This window comes from Halichoerus grypus, chromosome 1 (assembly GCF_964656455.1).
Source record: "Halichoerus grypus chromosome 1, mHalGry1.hap1.1, whole genome shotgun sequence".
NCBI lineage: Eukaryota > Metazoa > Chordata > Mammalia > Carnivora > Phocidae > Halichoerus > Halichoerus grypus.
The window spans coordinates 207,395,335-207,417,765 of record NC_135712.1 but is presented as its reverse complement, the minus strand read 5'-3'; the positions used below and the strand labels follow the sequence as shown (position 1 = coordinate 207,417,765).

At 51.2% G+C, this 22,431-nt stretch overlaps 1 protein-coding gene across 6 annotated transcripts in view; it reads right to left on the bottom strand.

The window, feature by feature from the left end:
* CACNA1A (calcium voltage-gated channel subunit alpha1 A) overlaps window positions 1-22,431 on the bottom strand; it is a 211,655-nt gene that overhangs the window by 35,382 nt on the left and 153,842 nt on the right. For all 6 annotated transcript variants that reach the window (XM_078054736.1, XM_078054750.1, XM_078054755.1 and 3 more), the window contains 8 exons: window positions 20,093-20,152; window positions 19,262-19,368; window positions 10,498-10,597; window positions 8,877-9,037; window positions 7,330-7,467; window positions 5,536-5,737; window positions 4,232-4,396; window positions 1,072-1,182 (listed from right to left, as the gene is read on the bottom strand). In XM_078054736.1, the coding sequence (XP_077910862.1) occupies window positions 1,072-1,182; window positions 4,232-4,396; window positions 5,536-5,737; window positions 7,330-7,467; window positions 8,877-9,037; window positions 10,498-10,597; window positions 19,262-19,368; window positions 20,093-20,152 (1,044 nt within the window). The remainder of the gene's footprint in view (window positions 1-1,071; window positions 1,183-4,231; window positions 4,397-5,535; window positions 5,738-7,329; window positions 7,468-8,876; window positions 9,038-10,497; window positions 10,598-19,261; window positions 19,369-20,092; window positions 20,153-22,431) is intronic.

Here is a 22,431-nt window from a genome sequence, read left to right as displayed (position 1 = left end):
CAACCCCACCAGTTCAGGCCTTCTTCACTTTTTTTTTTGGCGGGGGGGACTGTGAATGTCCTTGGCCACCTGGGAAGGCCTTCTTAGAGGAAGCTTTGTAAATGCATGGAATAAAATACCCAGGATTGCAAGGGCCCCTGTTATCTTAAAATACACTTATCACAATATTTTTTTCAATGATCTAATGATTAATGCACTTCTTCATTAACAAACTACATAATTTCTAGCTGTAGGTTTGAGAGTCACCAGCATTTGAAGCAAAGAGGAACACAAACGAAATCTGGAGGTGCCTGCGATCTCTATCATGCACCACGAAAATATCTGATTTTTATCTGTGACCCAGATTGTACCAGTAAAGCTGCAGGGGGCTGTTTGCCTTCAAGATGGAAGGAAATGTGAAAGTCCGGTTAGCGGCTTGTGAAAAATACAGATGTGGGTTTTTTTTTCACATCTGATTTCACAGACACTCCCCCGCCCCCACCCCAGCTGCATCCACAGATCCCTTTAGGGATCAATGTGCTCTGGTCAAGACCACTTGCATCAGTGGGGGATGAAGGCAAGCTAGTGGGGCCCAGACTGCATTTAAAAAGAAAAGCAAGGCCATCAGGAGAACACACAGCTTCAGAGCACAGGGCACACAACAAGGGCAGACACAGATTTGGGAACATTTCATCTCGGTTGTGTTTGCATGTCGGCATGCTGCCTCCGTTGTAAAATGTATGTCTTACTGTGGATTGTGGTTAGAACGGCTGGAAGGCCATGGACTTGGCCTGTCTGGATCTCGGTTTCCTTAAAGTAGATGGTAATTATTCCTACCCTTTGGATCACTTTGAGGAATGACTGCACCAGGACGCACATGGGACACAGTAACAAGTGTTGGGTCTCGTTGGTGTTACTTGGCAAGCACAGGGACGCCTACATAGGGTCTGTGGGCACTGGAGGGTTGCTCAAACCACCAGACTGGGGCTGGGGGTCTTGGGGCCAGGTGGGGAGACCAGCACCCGCCCACCACCCAGTGCTCCTCCGGGCTTTCCCCCCAACCCACAGCTCTAGCCCCAAGGCCGTACTTACCAGAATCCCAAAAGCCATGACTTTCAACACACATTCCAGAGAGAAGAGGGAGGTGAAGACGATGTTGAATACTCTCAGAGCGTTTTCATAAGCCACCGAGGCCCCATAGAACTGGAGTAGGGAGGAGGAAGGACGGTGGGGTCAGCGGGCAGGGTTGGGGCTGGGGCCGCAGCTTTGCGACTATCCTGTCCTGGGGCAGGCGGGACTTGGACACGGGGCTTCCCAACATCCTGTGGAGGTGACCCAGGCCCCAGGCAAGCCCTTTGTGGGCTGGGCTAATCTTCTCACATCAAAACAAGCACTTAAATCTTGAGTCCTGCCTTAGCATCCCAGATCCCAGGACGGCCTGCCTGATGGCGTTCCCGATGGGATGCAGGAGGATGTCTGCAGAATCTGCTCTGCAGGATTTTCTGTTTGTTTTTTTTTTTTTTAAAGATCTTATTTATTTATTTGACAGAGAGACACAGCGAGAGAGGGAATACAAGCAGGGGGGGTGGGAGAGGGAGAAGCAGGCTTCCCGCGGGGAATTCTTCAGTATGTATTTCTAAGAAATACAGGCTTCCCGCGGGGAATTCGACGCGGGGCTTGATCCCAGGACCCTGGGACCACGACCTGAGCCGAAGGCAGACGCTTAACGACTGAGCCACCCAGGCGCCCCTCTCTCTCTTTAGATCCTTACCTATGCACTCCCATAAGACCACTCCCCAGACCAAGACTTAGAACATCTCCAGCACCCCAAAAGTTTCCTTGCAGCCCTTTCCAGTCAGCAACCCGCCCCTTCTATTCTGACTTCTTATGAACTCTTCTTGCCCAAACTATTTAATTAGATTCAAGTTTATAACCTTTAGCCCTCAGTACCAGGTTACAGGAGACCTGGCAGGTGGAGGAAGAGGTTACAGTACCCCATGAGAAAACCAACACACCCAGAGGTGGGACCATTTTCATTCAACTCATCTGGTTTCCTCAAAAAGTCAACAGCATGGGAAAAAAAAGGTACGGGAAGACAGAGATTTCAAAGACAAAAACCAGAGACCATGTGTAGTCGTTTCGATCTTGGCTCAAAAAACAACTCATGGGGCGCCTGGGTGGCTCAGTCGGTTAAACGTCCGACTCTTAATTTCAGCTCAGGTCATGATCTCAGGGTCGTGAGATGGAGCCCGGTGTCGGGCTCTGTGCTCAGCGGGGAGTCTGCTTAATATTCTCTCTCTCCTTCTCCCCTCTGCCCTTCCCCACTTCCAAAAAACAAAAAACAAAAAAACCCAACTCATGCTGTAAAAGACATTTTGGGGACGAGTCAATACGTATCTTAGAGAATTACCACTCATCTTGTCGAGCATAAGAATATGTATTAAGGGGCGCCTGGGTGGCTCAGTCAGTTAAGCGTCTGCCTTTGGCTCAGGTCATGATCCCAGGAGCCCCGTGTAGGGCTCCCTGCTCAGCAGGGAGTCTGCTTCTCCCACTCCTCCTGCCCCGCTCCTGCTTTCTCTAATAAATAAAATCTTTTTTTTTTTTTTTAAAGATTTTATTTATTTGACAGAGAGAGACACAGTGAGAGAGGGAACATAAGCAGGGGGAGTGGGAGAGGGAGAAGCAGGCTTCCCGCAGAGCAGGGAGCCCGATGTGGGGCTCGATCCCGGGACCCCGGGATCATGACCTGAGCTGAAGGCAGACGCTTAACGACTGAGCCACCCAGGCGCCCTCTAATAAATAAAATCTTGAAAAAAAAAAAGAATATGTAGGAAAATTTCTTATTTCTTAGAAATACATACTGAAGAATTTAAGGGCAAAATATTGTGGTGTCTATCATTTAAAATAATTTTAAAAAATAGATGAAATGTCCAGAATAGGTAAATCCATAGAAACAGAATGCAGATTGATGGTTGCTGGTGGCTCCGGGAGGGGTACGGGGTGGGGGTGACTGCTCATGGGGACGGGGTCCCCTTTTGGGGTGATGAAAATGTTCTGGAAGTAGGGAGAGGTGGTGATTGCACGTGGTAAATGTACTAAATCACCACTGAACTGCACACCTTGAAATGGTTAATTTTATGTTATGTGAATTTCACCTCAAGAAAAAAGAGAAACAAAGTGATGAAATGAACATAGTGTTCACAATGGGCACCTCTGGGTGCTGGAGACCGGGTGGGTGGGGTTCAGGGACCTGCAGCCCTGGCATCCGGGGGATGCTGCTTGGAATGTCAGGATCCCACCCCGGATCTGCCCAACCGGAATGTGCATGTTAACGAGATCCCCAGATGATCCGTGAACACACTGCAGTCTGAGAAGCACTGTGCTGTCCTATTCCTTTCTGTTTGAAACTGCTCGTGATTCTAACAATGAAAAGATAAAAGAACTTGCTTATGGAGAAGAGTTTCAAGCAAAAATAGGCACAGCTTTTTCGCCAATCCAAAAATGAGCAACTTAAATATCGAGTGTTTTTGAAGTGTTGAGAAATGTGCTCATATCTTTGCCTGAACGTCCTCATTCAATCCTCGGGGATGGGAGGAACATGATATTATGATCATCCCCATTTCATTGACAGGGAAACTGAGGCCTGAGAGTTGCTGGCCCCTTGCGCAAAGTTAAATGCTGAGATAAATAGCAGAGCTGGGCTTACATCCTGTCCTTTGGTCTCCCAACTACAGGGTGAAAGATTCTGACTTTTCACCCTGAAGGGGTTCTGTGACCCCAAGAGTTGCAAGGTCCCTGCCTGCCCCTCCTTCCTTAGTTCATCCACTGAACATTTATCGAGGGCCTCCTGTGCCCTCAGAGCCAGGGATTCGCTGAACCCTAGGAACTCAGGGGTGACCAGGACTTGCCTGGGCCCTGGGAGCTCACAAGCTGGTGGGGGAAAGCGCCGGGCAACCTGATGCTGATATTATGGCACGTGGGATCGCTGATGGGGTGCTTGCAAAGATAGGCGCCTCGTGCAGTCATGGGAGGTCAGGAAAGGTTTCTTGGGAGATGCAGCTGGAAGGAGCTGGCCAAGCCAAGGGGCAGGAACTGTGTGTCAGGCAGAGGGAACAGCCAGAGCAGAGGCTCGGGGGCGGTGACGGAGTCTGGTCTGCCTGGGGAAACTTGGGGCACATGGCGTCATTTGGCCAGAGGAAGGTGGGTGTGAGGGGCGGGCACGCGTGGGGGTTAAGCAGTGCTGGGGGCTCACCTTCATCATGAGCACGATGGTGTTGAGAGCGATCATGGCCATGATGGTGTACTCGAAGGGCGGAGACACCACGAACTGCCACATGCGGTACTGGAAGCTCTGCTTGTTCTGGGGCATGTGTCGGGTCAGTGGTTTGGCGCTGATGGCGAAGTCGATGCAGGCTCTCTGCGGGAGAGAGGCTGGCGGCGTGAGGGCTGGGGGCAGGAGAAAGGCGGCTGCACCCTGAGCACCCCCCATCTCACTGGCCACGGCTCTCTGGCACATCTGCACGAGCCTGTCCCCAGCCGAGATTCCTCACTCCCAGAAGCCCTTCACCATGACCACTTTCTCCTGCCAACAGCTACAGCTCCTTGAGAAGTCATTGTCTGCCCAATCTTGCTCTGACATGTCCCTCATGACCTCCCTGAATCCCCTCAGCAAACACGGGAAGTGGGTACTATCAATAAACCTACTTTGCAGGGGAGGAAAACAGAAGCTCAGAGAGGGTAAGCCACTCGCCTGACGTGGCACAGCTGCCAAGTGGGCCAAACCTGAACTTGAACCAAAGTCTGACTTTGAAGTCTAACCGTTCTTTCCTACTGAATGCTTCTTTTCCTCCTTCTCTTTGAGGTTGGAAGGAATAATGGCTACTTAGTCTTAGGGGCCAACGGAGCAGAGGAGGGACGCATTCCAGGTCTTCCGCTTAGTTTGGATGATTCTAGAAGGGCAAAGCACCATGTCTGTACTCTCCAGAGGACTGGATTTTCATTCATAAATATTCACCACCCCGCCCTCGGGGAGATCATACTTCCTCACCCCACTGACATCAGACATTGGTGTGTGACTTGCTCTGGCTAATGAGATGTGGACAGAAGGGACATGTGTCACTTCTGGGCACAGACTACAAAAATTGGACCAGGGTTTGCCATTCTCTCTTCTTGATCTGAAGTGTCTCAGAGAGGAACCAGAGTAAAGATGATGTGGACCAGAGCCACCTGGACATGTGGTGTTGAGCAAGATATCAATCAATCCCTTTGTGGATATCTGGTGCTGAGATTCTGGAGCTGTTTGTTACTACGGCATAACCTAGTCCACACTGACTGATACAGACACCCTCTGTCGGTGTGTTTTCCTCTGGGAACCCCATGACGGGCTGCCCTGCAGACAGAATTCTGCCTGCGGAATGCTGCTGTGCCCTCCCCACAGGCCCCCAAAAGCTGTTTCCTGGGTGTGAATGTGTGTGTGCATGTGCGTGTGTATGTGTTTGTGTGTGTATTGGGGGTGTCATCAACTTTTAAATGAAGGATGCAACCGGGAAGCGGCACCTCATTTTTCTCCAGGCTGTATTCCTCCATCATCTTGTCCCCCTGCTCCTGGAAGGTGATGATGATCAAGGCCACAAAGATATTGACGAAGAAGAAGGGGAACACCACAAAGTAGACGACGTAGAAGATGGACATTTCCATGCGGTACCCGGGGCTGGGGCCCTGGTTCTCAAAGGTGGCATCCACGGAGTGCTTGAGGACCCTGTGAGGGATGGGGCGGGGAGAGGGGGAAAGTGGGACAGGTGACAGGAATGGAGGGAGATATTAAGAGAAAACAGCAAAGAAATGAGTAGTCGCTGTTTTCCGACTCCAATTACTGTGGTTACTTTATGAAGCCAGAAGCATTCCCACCTCCTTTGTCTCTGGGGGGTGTTGGCAACAGTGTCAGTTACCTTTACCACTGCATATGGAGGGTTATTAAGTGCTGGACATGATTTTATTTATTTTCTTGGCCACCCTCTCAGGGAGGTTATCACTGGCCCCCTTTTGCACATGAGGAAATTGAGGTTTAGCAATTTAAAGTGACTTCCTGAAATTAGCCTACTAAGGCCTGGCCAAGTTGGGATGGGAAACCAGGCTGGGGGTGGTGGATGGGAGGGTGTATGGGGTCATAGAAGCAGATATGAGTGTGTGTGGGGGCATCTAAGCACAGCTGGTAGTGGGAGCTGAGAAGGGGTAGTGGGGATGAACGTGGGTGTGTATGTGCATAGCTGCTCTGAACAGTTGCACAGATTGTGCACTGCTCAAGGGTTCTGCATCTAAGGGGTGCCATTCATACTGTAGACATGATAGATTTGTGTATTTATGATGACAACTTTTGGGCACGTGGCCATGAAGTACCTTATTTGAACAAAATCATTAAGTATATTGCAATGATTTTCTGACAGATGGAAGTGAAGTCTGTTGAGGAAGGCTGTCTAAAAAATTTGCTCAAAGGTGCCGTATGGGCTAGCACTGGCCCCATGTGAGTGGGTACTGAGTGTGCATGTGGGTGGGTGGAAAGGCACATGAGGGCTGGTGTGTTTCCTGAGAGCGGGAGGGAGGGAGGCGAGGATGCTGAGGGCACACACTGGAATCAACCTGCATTTCTGAGACCTCTGGGAGGAGGACCGGGACTAGGGTGAGGAGAGTAAAGCACTTGCCTTGGACACAAATTAAGGAGGTGCCAAGCCTCTCAGTCATCAAAAGAAATAGTATTTTACTGCAATATTTAAACAAATCACAACGAATGCCAAAAAAACAAAAAACAAAAAACAACAAACCCAGAAAAAAACCCATGATGACAAAAAATACCAACATTTTAAGCAAAGACAGGTCCGGCCCTGGTGTTGCGCACGATTCAGCCTCACCCCAGCCCTCACCCCATTCTGGGTGAGGAATGGTCCTGTGGTCAAAGGGACTTGGGAAATGCCACGTCCACACACTCTGGTCTTGGAGATCTGCGCTCACTGGCACAGGAAGGGTTAAGAGGACATGACGGCCTGTGTCTGGGGAGCCTTTCTACAAATTAGAAGCACTGCCCGTTCCACACACAGGGTCTGGCGGACTGAGTCCAGTGAGGGCTGGGTTTTTGCCTCCACAGGGCCCAGCCGCACTTGTAGGCTGTTGTTCTGGTGGCAGCTCCCCCCACCCCCCGCCCGCCCCGTGTGCCTAGCGGGGTCTCCACCTCGGGAAGCCAGGAGCCAGCCTCTCTTCAGCCAGGCCTTTCTCAGCACTGGGCTCTGAGACCCTTCCCCACCCTGCTCCCTGGGGCCCCCCTGACTCTTCCGTGGGACTCTGTGGCGGGCCACTCACTGTGGCCAGCCTTCTCCTGTGGACACAGTGAAGAGGGTCAACAAAGCCCACAGCACGTTGTCATAATGGAACTCATATTTCTTCCACTGTCTGTCCCGTGCCTTCACCTCGTTCTTCTCGTAGAGGAGGTACTTGCCGCTGCCACAGAAAATGGGGGCCATTAGTAAACAGAAGAAGGGGACACTCATATTCGGCAGGAGGAAGAGGAAGAGGGGCCCACCAGCCCACGTTGCATCCCTGAGCCCAGGAAGCAGCGGCCCCTGATGTGTCTCCCTGACGTATGTGTCCATCTGCTCGGAGACAAATCCTCACCCGAGAGCCGACTCAGGACCGAGAACTCTCTTCCAACACGAAAACTTCTAGTCCTGCGGGTGGGAGCCTCAGGCTTGGGGGGAGGGGGGTTGAGAGCAGGGAGAGAGATAGGCACACCTCTAGGTTCATCAGGCCAGAGGGGGCAGCTGCGACTCCTTTTCAGGGCAGGACACAAGGCTTAGCCCCAGACACACGAGGCCAAGTGTCTGGGGTCCTTCCAATGTCAGGACACAGCCACCAAAATAACAGGCTGCCATTCTCTGCATAGTAACGCTTTACATCAGCGACAGTGTTTACAGGGCGCTTAGTTAAGGGCTTAGCAATTTCTATCACGGGGATGACCCCAAGAGGGGGCGACTGCGGGCCCACAACTTCTCCTCCACGACTCCAAACTCTAGAAAGTTCCGAAAACCAAACATCTTTCTCTTAAGTCGGGGGTGGCAAGTTACGGCCCGCAGACCAAATTTGCACTTGTATTCTGTATGGCCCACAAACTAAGAACAGTTTTCGACATTTTTAAGTGGTAGGAACCAAATCAAAAGAATGCGTTTGTGACCAATTACATTTGTCTGACATTCAAATTTTCATTTCTAGAAATAAGAACACAGTCACGCCCATTTGTCTCCGTGCTGTCTGGCTGCTCTGCATTAGGACGGGAGCAGAGACGAGCTGTTACAGAGGCTGCGGGCCCCATAAAGGCCAAAGTTCGTAGGACCTGGCCCTTGGCAGACAAAGTTTTCCACCTCTGATCTAATTCGTTTGGCAAGGAAACCTGACCCGACTGGACATGAGGCTCTTCACACTTGTCATTTGTCCCATTCGGTGCAAACAGTTGCATGTTTACCAGCAAAAAAACAAAATGAAACAAAACAAAACCGGTTTGGTTACAGGGATGCCTTAGACCCAGCTGAGGGTGTGACTGACGTCCTATGTGGAACACGTGCTATATGATCTTTCTAAAATCGCAAGATATTCTGACTTTTGAAACACATCAGCCAGTAAAGGTTTTCCAATAAGGGAACGTGGACGTGTATGAATATCCCCCACTTGACAAAGGTGGGGATGGAAGCGATGCACGGCAACTCAAACACCAAAACTTTTTCTTCCTATTCTGGCCCCAAGCTGGTTGCACCTGGGTCGCATCCAGGGCCCAACACTCCAGCTTCCAAGCCCAGTGGCACTTCTGGTCCCCACCCTCAGCCCCCACGGGGACACAGAGGAGAGCAGAGACCCACCGGCAGTCTTTCTCGAACTCCTTGGACTCGTCGGTGCAGTGGAAAAACTTCCCCTTAAAGAGTTGCACGGCCACGACAGCAAAGATGAACATGAACAGCATGTAGACGATGAGGATGTTGAAGACATTCTTGAGTGAGTTCACCACACAGTCGAACACGGCCTTGGGGGGCAGAGTGGAGAGAGGGCATGAGGGGCTGGGGACACAACCAACGTGTTGCCAATTTTCCAACGTTCCATCTCATGGATAAGGCCTTTCCTGTTGATTCTGTGTCCCTGCCTCCCTCCCTCCCCACCCCCTTCCCCTCCATCTGGAGTTGTGCTCTTCCTCCCTTCTGCCCACTGAGCAGTAGGAGACGCTCTGGATTTGAGAGGCAATGTCATGGGCCTGGGAGAGATGGCATCTTTCCACCATTTCCCAAGGAAGGCAGGGGTCCCGCCTGCAACGTCTCCCACCCTGTTCTGCTTCTAACCATGGTGGGTCCTAACCACCAGTGGGTAAGGGTCCTCAAACCCACTGTAATTACAGGCCAGCTTTCCCCAGGGGAGAGGGTGCACAGCTTTCTCGGGGGCTTGGGAAGGGGGCCACCACCCAGAAAAGGGTGAGGAACCGCAGCACTGGATACGGCTGGACGTCCACGTATTTCAGCGCAAGCAAGCTTTCACGTCCAAAGGGCAGCCACATATCGGCAAGCGACAGTGCCAAAGTCAGGGGGAGGGGCACACCGAGGCGACAGAGGATGTTCCTTCAGGTCCTGCAGGAGCCCAGCACTAAGTAGTGCTGAATCGCATGGTAACAAAGCTACTCACTTTCCACTTTTCCCTTCAATCCTTTTGAGTGAAGGAGAAGGTCTTGCTTTGTTGCTACTCTGTTAACACCTAACCCTGATACTTTTCCTTTTCAACCCGGGAAAAGCAAGCACCCAAGTCCAAAGCCTTTTTCAGGCAATCTTTTTGGCTAGATTTTCATAACGGTGTCTTATTTTGGGGGAATGTATTTAGTTTTACCTTCTATTAACATTGGGTTCTGGTTTTCCAGCTTGAGAACCTTGGCATAGAATTTCCTTTTAAAATATGCTCATTTAAATAAAAAAAGTGATGACTTTAACCTTAAGTAGGAGATAATACAGGTGGCTCTCAGGTGAAACATCAGTTGAAAAGGTGTGTTTGAATGACTAAGTTGCATTTCCTTTCTTTTCTCCTGTTTCTCCTGAATGACAAGCTTTGGGAAATGCTGGTTCATACTATTTTGGAACAGGAGATAATGGAGCCTAGAACAGGTTGGTGAAAAGTCAAAAGTTATGTGGGAGCAGAAACCTAGTTTCCTGCTTCCCACATTACGGTTGTGCCCTATTTTATCCATATGATGTCCTCCTGTGAATTAGGAAAAGGAAGCCCCACCTTAAGACATTTCATCTAATGGAAAACTGTCATAATACACAGATTTTGTTAAGTCGATTCAATTTACTGCCATCTGCTGGAAAGTTGTAATAATAAATATATCCATATATGACGGATGTGATGTTATCAGCTCCCCTTTCAATGTAGTGTCCTTGAGCAGTGTGCAACCTGCCCAACTGTATATGGCAACCCTCACAGGCCTCCCACATGCCCCAATCTCACCTTGAGCTTTGGCAACCGCTTGATGGTTTTAAGAGGTCGTAGCACCCGGAGGACTCGGAGGGATTTAATAGTGTTGATGTCCTTTCCTTTGCTATTGCCACTGTGGAGGGATGTTAGGGTACAGAGAGGGGAAGAGAGGAAGCAGAAGTCAGTCTGGGTGGTGGGTGGCCCACAACTCCATGTGACCCCACCCTTTCAGGCCTAGGAGTCTGGGGGGAAGCCTGGCACAGTCCTGCCCTTGCTGGGGAAGAGTGGTGAGCACCCCTGCTAGATGTGAGCTCAAGAGGTAGTCAGCAGATGGCCTTCTGTGATTCTGGTCTCAAGATTTGTTAAGGTCCTCCACCACTTGGCCAGGCCAGACCCAGCAGAGGGGAGCTGGCTGCCCCTGGACGCTCACTGGAGGTGGTCTTGGTGAGCTCTTAGAAAATGTGATTCCTTGTCCCGCTTCCAACAGGATTCAGGAAATACTTAACGTGGCTCTCCCCCAGTATTCCCTGAGCCCACATGAAAGGAAAGACGCAGGACATCAGATGTTGATGTTGAACCTCCGCCAGGGTCCCTTAGCCCGTCTTTCCAGAGAGCTGCAGAGAGGTTCAGTCCAGGGTCCACTGGACCTGAGCCTTCACTGTATGGCCCCTGCATATCCCTTGCTACCCTTAGCCAACCATGATTCAGGTCCCCCAAGAAAAGGGCTTTGGGTGCAGCCATCAAAGGCTTGTGGTTAATAGAACTCATCACCCACCCAGTTGCCCAAGTCAGAACCCAAGTGTCACATTCAGCTTCCTGTCCTCCATCCACAATGGGTTATTCCCCTAACATCTCCATCATCGTCCCCGGCCACCATCTTATGCTGGACTCCCGTTACCCATTTCCCAGCTCCCCGCCACTCCCTGTCTCTCTTTCCTTCGATCTTTTCTGCACACAGTATTCAAAGCCAATGACCGTGTCGCTCTCCTTCTCAGAATCCTTCTGGAGCATCTGAATTCCTAGAAGTGCGAACTTCGGGCATGGCACTCAAGGCTCTTGGAAATCTAGCCCAACTTACCTTTACCTTTGCATTCCCATCGACTGCAACACACCCCAAACCCCAGCCACACTCTTTTGCCTCCCTCTGCTTTTGCACATACTGTTCCTGCTGCCAGAAATGCCCTTCCTCCACCTCTCCATTCACAGGACCACACAGCCCCCAAAGCCAAGTTAGAGGTTCCTTTATCTGACAGCCTTCCCTGATTGCCGCTGGGTTTTACAAGACCCTACTGCTGTTCCACAGTCATCTTTGTTTCAGTCTTTGGCTTCGGGCTTTAGCCAGAAAACCCTTCAAAGGCTTAAAATGTGATTTATTCTTCTACGTGTCCATTTTCCCTTTTAATCTTGGTTCTTGCCCCCACCATGCCCCTGGCGTGTGGTCTCAGGATGCACGTGAATGGATTCAGATCAGAGTTCTTTGAGGGTCTCCCAGCAAACATGTCCCTCTGGTTACCTCGTGGATCATGTGGAGAGCTATCCCAGGGACCCCCACCATGGGTGTCTGGGTATCTGGGCACAAAAACATCCTTTCTTATAGATCTCCTTTCTCTCATTTTTTCAGGGAATAAAGAGGGGAACTGAACGTTATTCTGCAGAGCACAGCTGTGCTCTGGGATTCGGCTGGAACATGTTTTTCCCCTTTTAAAGCCAAAGTCATCACTGTTATCTCAAGGCTGTGCCCCTGAAGTAGGCAACACACATCAAGAGAGTCACTGAGATAATGTGAGGCTGAACAGGGACACAATTAAATAATTGGACCCCACAGGGAAACTAGCTATTTCTTCTTCAAGCATCTTTCAGGCCTTTTGCTTCGGTAAGAGTGGAAGGTCTCCGAGATGTGCTAGGAGGTCACTCATTTCTCTGGAATTCCTAGAACCCAGCTTGAATGTGACAAGCCACAATGCCACTGTTTCACGCCTGTGGGATTCACCTTTCCAGCCGTGGTTCTCTCTGAGGCTAACAATACTGGTTGTAAGGGGACGGCCCAGTTTCCCAGCAAAACTGAAGCAGTTTAGACTACGTGTTGGTGGAGAAAATGTCAAGCAGGTGGACATCTAGGTTGTATGTGGAACCAGCTACAATCTTGAGGTGCTGAATGGCTGACATTTGGAAACATGCCTCCCATGGGCCATCCACTCCTCTGAAAAGGACTCCCTGGCCTCCCCCTGTGGGGCTCTCTCCCCCAGGAGGTACCTTGCCCTTGGACAAGGCTGAGAAACAGTCTTGCTTATTGAGGCAGTGAGGAGTGTTCCTGGCAGTTTGGGTCCTGAGCTTGCAGGAATGGCTTGATCAAGGTGCTCTCACAGAAAACAACCCGACTTTGAACCACTTTGCTGAAAGTGTAGATGCTCCTTGGGAGGCTAATTTCTCCTTTTAGAGCCCAAGTCCTGGTTGTGTGGCTTGTCCACCCTTCTCCCATCTCGGAGTCTGGACACGCTTACCCCTCTGGGAACCACCCCACCAAGCTCGTCTGCCTTGTTGAAATCAGACCCTGGAGAGGCCCCGCTCCCCCATGTCCTTTCTGTTCTCTGCCAAGAACTGGACTCATGGTGGATCATGGAGGGAGGCAGTGGCTAAGGCCCCTTAGGGCTCCTCCTCCCGGGGGAGAGACTGAGGGGGGCTCTGGTCACTGCAAGCCATGGATGGCAGCAAAAACACAAGGCCATGGAAACAGGCCCAGAGCCAACACAGCTGCACCAGGGCACAGAGAACGAGAGACAAAATGAGAGAGAGAGAAAAAGAGAGAGAGAGAGAGAGAGAGAAAACTTTACCGTGTACTGCTCCTGGTGAGGTGGCGTCGGAGGGAGAGACAGATCGTAAGCGGCCTCAGAAGAAAGAACACAGAACACACACACACACACACACACACACACACACACACACACACACCTGAGTGCCCCCTGCCCCGCCCGGGCACCAGGAGGGGCAGCCTCAGGCTTGCGGCTCTGGCCAACATCCATCCTTCCATCTGGAAGCCCCCCGTTCGGTCCCCTGCCCTCTGCAGGCTCCTGGCAGCACCAAGAAAGCCAAATTTCCAAGTAGCAGCACAACCAGAAAGTTGTCAGTGACCAAAGGCGAATTCGTCACTGAAGGTCACTGCCAAGAGCTAGAGAAACCCCTTTTCTCCAGAGGTTCTGGGGCTGGAAGGTCTTAGAATGGCTTGGAAGTTGTGAGCTTTGGAGTCAGGGGCACCGGGGTTTGAATCCCAGCTCTGCCCCTAATTGTCGTCCTCATCTGTAAAACAGACCTTGGGGATTCTGACGCTTGACACATGGTAGCTACGGCCTTGGCTTTACCCCCTAAGGTATGAAGAAGAGGGAGGTCAGCGAAGAGTTCCAATTTAGGGTGTGGTTAGAGGCAGCTCTTGGGAGTCCTGAGATAATGCTCTCAGCATCTGGCTCAGCCCTCGCACAGCTCATCTTTGGAATCAGGCTCGGTCTCATGACAACTCTCCAACCATGGCTGGAGTTTCAAGGCCAGAGAAACCCGACTGTCATCAGAAACCTGGCTGCCAGGCAGGTCCTCTCTGGAACTTCCTACCTGCTGCCTCTTTCAAAGTTAGTGATATTTCTTTCTTTTTAATATTTTATTCAAAGTTAGTGGTATTTCTAAAAACAGAATGGTTTAAATGTCTACAAATATTCTGCTGGATTCCCCACCCTCCACCTTTTTATTTCATCTTCGTGGTTCTCAAAGCTCAATGTATCTAGGACTTATCACATACGTAGAATCATGTAGGTTCTCTGTGGATTATTGACTGATCTTTTAATGACAGTGATTTCTGCCTGACCTGCTGGCTTTAGGTGTAAAATGTGAGCTTTCTGAATGTCACTACGTTTGCCTGCGGGAAGGTGGCACCATCTCGCCTATTTTCCGGATGAGGAAGCTGAGGCCCAGAGAGGGAGAGTGCCTTGCCCAAGGTCACACAGCTAGGAAGTGGCAGACTGAGATTCAAACCCCAGTTCGTGTATCTTGCACTCAAATCTTCTTTCCCATTTTATCCCACACAAGAAAAATAATGCCTTCGGTGCAGGGGCCGGGTTGAGGATGGGATTAAAAATGTGGCAGCCTGAGGGCTCCTTCTTGGGCTTCCTCGCAGTTCGGCTCCTGAGCATGCAAGAGAGGCTTGATCAAGGCGTTCCGCCAGCTGTACTGGCCTGCCTTCAGGGAGGAGTGGCTGCGCCAGATGGATTCTTGGCAGTGAGGGCAGGATCACGACCCGCCAGAGGCTGAGACGTGTCCGTTGGCCGCCCCGATGCATGGGCACAGAGCGTGATATCACGTGTGATGGCTCATGAGATGGTGTTAATGGTGCTCGCGTGGACACGGCAGACAGTCGGCAGAAGGAGCAGGACACACACACACACACAGATTCGGGTGAAGTGCAGGAGGGGTGGAAACTGTCAGCAGAGCTTCGACACATCCCTTGGAGGACCACAGGGATAGTTTTCCTACATCCGAGACGGGGCCACGATCACAGCACTGCGGCAGAATCCTTGCCTCCACCCCAAAAGGACAGAACAGCAAGATTCCTTTCAACGAAGAAGGGAGCAGCCTCATGCCCCCTTCCGCCCAGCTTTCGAGGAACCCGGGCTGGCTAAGCTGTCAAGTGTCCTTCTGCTGATTAGTGAAAGCTTCCACATTCACGGCTGGGAGATGGGCAGCAACCTTGCATCTGTCAGTCGAGTCTCACCTTAGTGATCCTGCCAGACTCGCCTCTGGGCCTCAGTTTCCTCATCTACAGAAAGGGAACAACGAGACAACTTCCCACAGGAGGTTGCTGGTGGGGATTAAATATATGGAAGCTGTGACTGTTACTACCCAGTCAAGTTTTTCGGCTTTATGGGGAAACTGAGGCACAGAGCCGCTAAGGTACGTGCATATAAGAGACAAACCAGATAGACTTGCAGGAGCCTCTTTCTAAAGCAATAACACTAATTTAACACACTTCGGGGTTCTCAGCCTTGTCTATGAGGAGATGGGCACAGGACTGATAAATCGAGCTAAAGGACCAGAAAGGAAAGAAGCAAAGGACTCTGGGGTTGGGCACTCAGGCCGAGACCCTCAGAGAATCCCCCACTCCTGCCAAAGTGACATCCATGTAGTAACAAGAAAAGACAGTAAGTAAAGTCCTTATAGGGCGAGAAATGTTCTCAGGCAAAAGAGGCCAGAAACCTGCAGCCAGGGGGTGGGATTCTGAGACATTTTTGGGGAGAAAAGTAACAGCCTGAGGGCTCCTTCTCTGGCTTTTGGGCAGATTTAGCCCTGGGCATGCAGGAGCGGCTTGATCAAGGTGCCTGACCAGTTGTGCCAAGACTGCAGCCCTGCCTTGGAAGAGAGTTGGCAGCACCAGATGGATTTTTTGCAGCAAGGGAGGGAGGGTGTGGCAGGGGGAGCCTCAGGGTCTACCTCTCCTATCCCTATGATCATCATATAAAGGCACCCTCATGGCTGTCAGCTCTTCTAAAACCACTTGAGAGCTGCTAGCACTTGTCAGGGTCCCACTGGCAAAATCTCCCCCACCCCCCGCCCAGTTCCTGTGAGATCTACAAGCTCACTGAGGCTTAGAGGATGTCCTTAAATCCCAGTCCGGACTTTTTCCTTGCATAGGAATTAAAAAAAAAACCAAAAACCCAAAACATTCAAAACAGGGATTTTCAAGGTCATGGGCTGGCTGGCTTTATGCCTGTAGCAACTTCATAGAAGCAGTTTAAAAGATTGACTACAAATATGCTGCCAAATTTCCGTGAGTTGTAGGCTCATTTTGAATGCCCTTGTATAACTTCATATATAAAATGAAAATTCAAAAAAAAAAAAAAAAAATCAGCTCCCTCTAGCAGATTCTTTTGCAACACAAAGAATCATTCTGCTGATTGATTTTTGGTGGAAAAATAATTTTGCTTTTGCAAAGTGTTTGCTTAAAGTAGAACCTAATTGTAGCTCCAGGGATCCTAGAAACAGCATATTATAAACTATAGCTCATTATAGCAAAAGTTCTCTGGTTGAAAGCCCCAAGTCTTTGGACCGCCACCCCTTCTCCAAATTGTGAGGTCAAATTGGGGGACAGAGGTGAGGCAGGGCAACAGTGGGGGCCCCCTCCTTGTCACTGAAGCATGTTGGCTCCGACAGAGGTCTGGGAGGAAAGTGCCAGGGCCAAGGGTGAGCTGATGGGCCTCGGTCATCCCTTCTTTTGTTCTACACCCAGTGGTGGCCACGGAGGTCAAAACCCACCACCCCAGGCACAGCGGCCAAAGGAGTGGTTGTGTGTGGACGGATGGATGTGGCTGACAGGGTCCCCCTGACCCGTCACCTCCTGAGCTCTAGGAGACTTGGGGGGCTGCTGGGAGGACATCGTCTTGGAAGGCCCAAGGCAGTATGAGCTTGCCCTCCCTTGTTGCAGAGACTGTCCCTGGTCAGAACATGGGGGGGCCTGGGTCTCCTGATGCCAGAGCGCATGGGGAAGTGCCCTCTTTCTCTAGGCCCCGCAGGTTAGGTAGATGGTCAGGCCCACAGGGCCAGGATCAGAGGAGGGAGAGAGAGAAAGAGGGAGAGCGGGGAGAGCAGAGAGGATATGAACCAGATAGAGGGACAGAGACAGAGAGACACACACACGTGCTGCGGCGGGCTGGGTGGGCAAGGAGAAACAGAGAGACACAGAAGGTGATAAACAGAAAAGAGAAAATGCGGGGTTGGGGGAAAAGGAGGGAGACACATGGAAAGAGAGAGGGAAGGAGGGAGGGGAGAAACAGAGGAGGAGAAAGAGCCGAGAGGCTGTCAGAGGGAAGAAGAGAAAAAAGGGGAAAGAGAAAGAAGGAGAAAGAAACAGGAACAAGGGAGGGAAGGGAATTTGGAACGGAAACAGAGACAGACAGCACGTAGATAATTTCCACAGGGGATGGATTCACTCCAGGCTGAGGGTGGTAAAGCGTTTTGGCTCTTCAGAGTTGAAATTTTCTCAGGACCTAGCATGGTGCCTACCAGACACCTTGTAGGAGTTGCTCAAATAGCTGATGGAGGGAGGGAGGAGCATATTTCATGACATTCTCATATACACTTTAAAAATCTTTTTGGAAGAAACTGGTGCTATCTTGGTAGGAAACAAATTGTAACTTATTTGTATTTGACATTTCTCTGAATTCCAAGGAGGCTGATTTTTTTATTTTTATTTTTATTAGTTGTCAGCATTCTGCAAAATTTCTGTTTACATCCCTTGTCCATTTATCTAATGAGTTTCATGTTTCTTATTGATTTGTAATTGTTTTTTATATATGAAAGCCAACAATTCTTTGTCTTATTTGTGGCAATCTTTCTCCTCTAATTCACTGTGCACTTTACTTATTTTATTTTTTTGAAACTTCAGAATATGTTAATAACATTGCCAAAAAAAATTTTTTTTACAATGTTTTCCATTGCTCTAATACTTAAATAAATACTCAATCATTTAAAAAAGGGTAAGAGAGAGGGAGCGGGAGGAGGAAGGAGTGAGGAAGAAGGAGAAAGAAAGGAGACAAGGTAGAAGGAGAGCAGACATAGAAAGAGGAAAAGAAAGTAGAAGGTAAAGGGAAGGGGGGGGTGGGAAGTCTGGCCAGAGTCAGAAATACAATCAGCCTCCTGACCCTCATGGTACCTCTCCACCAGCTTGGAGGCATCCAGAACCCTGGAGCTTTCTGGCTGTTCTGACACAACTTGACCTCATTGTGTTCCCAGAGAAGATCCGAGAGTAGCCCATGTTAGTCCTTAAATTGGAAATGAGCCACCACTCTGGCCTCCTGACAAACCAAGTCTTTGTTATTTGGTTGGGGGGCCATTCAAGAACCCCTGAAGATCTACTGAGAAGGAAGCTAGGGGGTAGAGGCACAAAGGAAACTTCTGATTTCTCACTATGGGGGTGAGGTGGGTCAGAGTCCCTCTGAGACTTTCCTTTCCGGGAATGATCCACGGTGGTGGGCACAGACAGGGTCCCCAAGAAGATTTGTTTCTGGATTAGGAGCTGGTTAGGTCTTCTCAACCTGCTCCAAACATCTATAACTTGAGGAATGTACTGCTGAGTTTGCTATCAAGGCCCTAAGATCTAGTGGCTGCCCAGCCCTTGGGTACCATCTTGAAATGCTGTCCAGAACTTAGGTGCCATCTTGGAGCGGGTCCCCACAATTTGGGTGCCATCTTGGACAGAATGGCTGCTCAGCCCTTGGGTGCCATTCTGGAATGGCTCCCCACAACCCAGGTGCCATCTTGGACGTGCACAATGATGCATGGCTTTTCAGGAGGCAGAGAGTCCTAGGACTGCCAGAAGTAAAAGACACACAAAGGGAGTCACAGGTCTGCAACTACAGGGCCTTCAGGCACAGGGTGGGGTCTGAATTCTCATGCACATTCATTTCCTGGTTTTCTTTTTAGGGGGCTCTCAGAGAGACAGTGGTTGGGGTGCAGCTTGTAGAGCAGAAGGAAGATGAGATGTCCTGGCGGGGCTATTCTACTGAAAGCAGCAGAGCAAGGGGTCAGTGAGGCGGCTGTATGAGGAGGTAGAAGGTGGGGTCCCTTCTCCTTCTTCCTCCACAGTGGACGTCATGCAAAAGCCAGTCGAAGCTCTTCCTGGAGGCATGCGGATGTCTCCCACCTCCCAGAGCCCACTCTCCCCATCTCTATGCCCTGAGAACACATTCCCTGATCCAGTGGGCAGCCCCACGCAGGGGGTGGGGGACAAAGAGGCAAGTAGAAGCCTCAGGAGGAGACTTACGTGAAGGCAAAGGCCACCAGGGCCCCACTGACCACTATGAAGTCGAGAATGTTCCAGAGGTCACGGAAGTAGGCACCCTGGTGCAGGACGAGCCCCAGGTCGATCATCTAGGGTCGAGAAGAGATGGTGCTCAGACCCCTCATCCCACCTTGGGGATCGAGACCCACCTTTCCAGTCTCTGGGGGGGGGAGGGACACCAGGAGGGGACATGGTGAGGGATGGGACTGTAGCCGGAGGTCCTGGGGGAGTCCTGGGGAGTACCTCCCCACCTCCTGAGAGGCAGTTCTGACTTGCTGGTTCTTAGGTCCAAACCTCGGGGTCCCCCTTGACTCCTCTTTGTCTCATTCCCCACATGGAATCCATCAGCAAACCTTCCAAGAATCTGCCCACCTTCTCCAAAACCACCCTTCTCCAACGCCCCCCATCATCCTCTGCCTGGACCAGTATGATCGCCACCCACTCCTAGTTCTCTTGGCTCCCACCCGCCCTGCCCCTCCCTCAAGTCTGTCCTCCCTGAGGCCAGAGAGTGCCCGTGGGAATGGGCATGAGTCAAGCCACTCCTCTGCTCAGAACATTCCATGGCTCCCACCTCACTTGGGGCAAAAGTCAGTCCTCCCTGTGGCCCACAAGGCCCTGCAGGATCTGTCCCTGTCACTTCCCTGCTCTCATCTCTCTGCCCTGGTTTCCCTGTTCTCCTCATTTACTCCTTCCAGTCCTTGCTGCTGCTCCAACACACCAAGCATTTCTAATCCCCCGGGCAAGACACTTGTGCCAGGGTGGCATTCTTGAGAGTGAAGATTCCCTTGGATCCCTGGCTCTCTCAGCACTCACCTTGATCACCATCTCAAAGGTAAAGACGCCTGTAAAAACGTAGTCAAAATATCGCAGCACCTGTAGGGGATAAAAGCAAGGGGGCAGCAGATCACTGGCTTGCTCCAGCAGAGTCTGCATGAACCTAGTGATTGCCCACTGGGGTATGTGGTCTCCAGCAAAGTCCCCGAGGAACACACTTTCCCAAGCAGAGGAAACACGGCTGCCACATACAGTTGGGCAGGATGTGCACTGCCCAAGGGCCCCTCCCATCCTGTCTGAGAGTACAGATTTGTATGTTGTGTATGAAACTGTCCAGCAGATGGCAGCAAAGTCCTAACAAAATCACTCAGGACGGTCGGCTTACCAGTGGGAAGGGTTTCTTTCTTATTTGCCCAAAGCTCAAATATAAAGTAAAGGTGGTCTTGGGGAAGTTCGGGGAGGACTGCATCCCTGTTGGCGATGAGTCTGACCTCCCAATGCCCTTGACCTGTTGGGCCTCCTAGGTGAGAAATCAGAGGGTCTCCTAAACAGGACCAACCGTCTAAGTCAGACCCTGGGGGTCAAACTCACCACTGTGGTCTCCCACCCAGCTCTGCGGCCACATCTTCACCATGGTGGGGTGGTTCTCCCCGCGCCCCCCGCCTTACACAGGGCCAGGGCCGGGTGGTTTCTGCCTGGATGAGCACCGGTCTGCAGCCCGGCCCCTCCCAGGCCACGTCATGGCACGTCTCTGGTGTGACCTTGACCTTCGTGTGAGGATGTGATGGCACAGCCGGGCAGGTGGCGAATGCAGGGGGCGGACTCAATCAGATTCACGTTAGAAAAGAGCTGATATTTACTGAGCCCCACCACCAGAGGGCGCCAGTGAGCACCTGAGCCGCGTTCGGGACCTTCTCTGCTCTAGAATCCTCTGTGGCTCTGATCCCACTTGACGTAAAAGCCATAGTCCTCCTGTGGCCCCCGCCCCCAACCCCGAGGCCCCGAGCACTCTGCCAGGTCATCTCTATGACCTCACCTCCTCTCACTCCCCCTTGCTCTCTCTGCTCCTGCCACCCTGTCTTCACCTCAGGGCCTTTGCACAGGAGGCTACTTCTGCCTGAAATGCTCCTCCCCACATCCCACCAGATTCCCTCTCTCTCCTCCTTTATGGCTTCGCTCATATATCACTTTCTCAGTGCCGCCTTCCCCTGCCCCCTGTTTCAATCCTACTTCCCGGTGCTTGTGACTTCCCTTACCAAGTCTACCACCCACCCTTGCAAATTATTTGTTATAATTTGTTAGAGTTATTAGTAATCTCATTAGTGACCTACCCGACGTCAGCCCCATGAAGGCATGGATGTTTGGCTGTCTCTGTAGCATCTCCGGCTCAATATCCAGGCCCAAGCATACAGCTGGCACTCAAGAAATGTTTGTTGAGTGAATGCATGAGTAGCTGGAACTGTACTGGGTCCTGTGGGCAGTGGGCTCTGTGATCTGTGTGGTCGCAACTCACATTCCCGTTATGTGTGGTGCAAGAAGGGCCAGCAGGGACCAGAGCGGCCAGGATGGCTGGCTTCCTGAGGTGGGGCGACAGGTGCAAGGGGCTGGAAGTATCTGGGTGCAGAGGAAGCATTTCAGGCGCACTGGGTGGAGGGTCCAGCATGGCCCAGGACCTGGTGCTCTGTGAGCTCCGGGAAGGCAGCGACCATCTCATACCCTGTCAGTCCTTGACGCTTAGCTCTGTGCTTGGCACATACTGGTTGCTCACTTAGTAATAACTAAACAAAGCAATGAATGAAAAGCCAAGAGGAGAAACCGGAAGGCAAGGAGTGGGGGAAGGGCAGGCCAGGTGGTCAGGGGAATCTCATTCTGGAGAACTGAAGGAATTAGATCGGGCAAGAGGAAATCAAGAGACCAACAAATTAGGTTTGACTGTATCGAATACGGAGATCCTCTGACCTCTACGCATGACAATTTCTTGTGGCTCGGTTTAATCCAACAATGTTCTCAGACTCATTTATACCGGGGAAATGCAGATCAGAGTCGCAGAGAGATTCCGCTCCATGCCCACCAGGTCTGCCAAGCATGAGAGTCTCCAGCACCAAGTGTTGACAAGCCCGTGGAGCAGCGGGAGACCCCTACGCTGCCCACACCAATGTCACTGTATCATCCCGCAAACGCCTGGCCGCATCTAGCAAGCCTGACCGCGTGCAAATTCTCTGATCCAGAAACTTCGTTTATGGTTTTCTACCCTGGAGAAAATCATGCCCACGCATCCCCTCAGCCTGGGCACCGCAGTGCCACCCCCACCAGCCAGCGATTGAGCCTTCTCCCATCTCCTAGAGTCGGCAGGGGGTTTGCTGAGCCCTCTCGGGCCG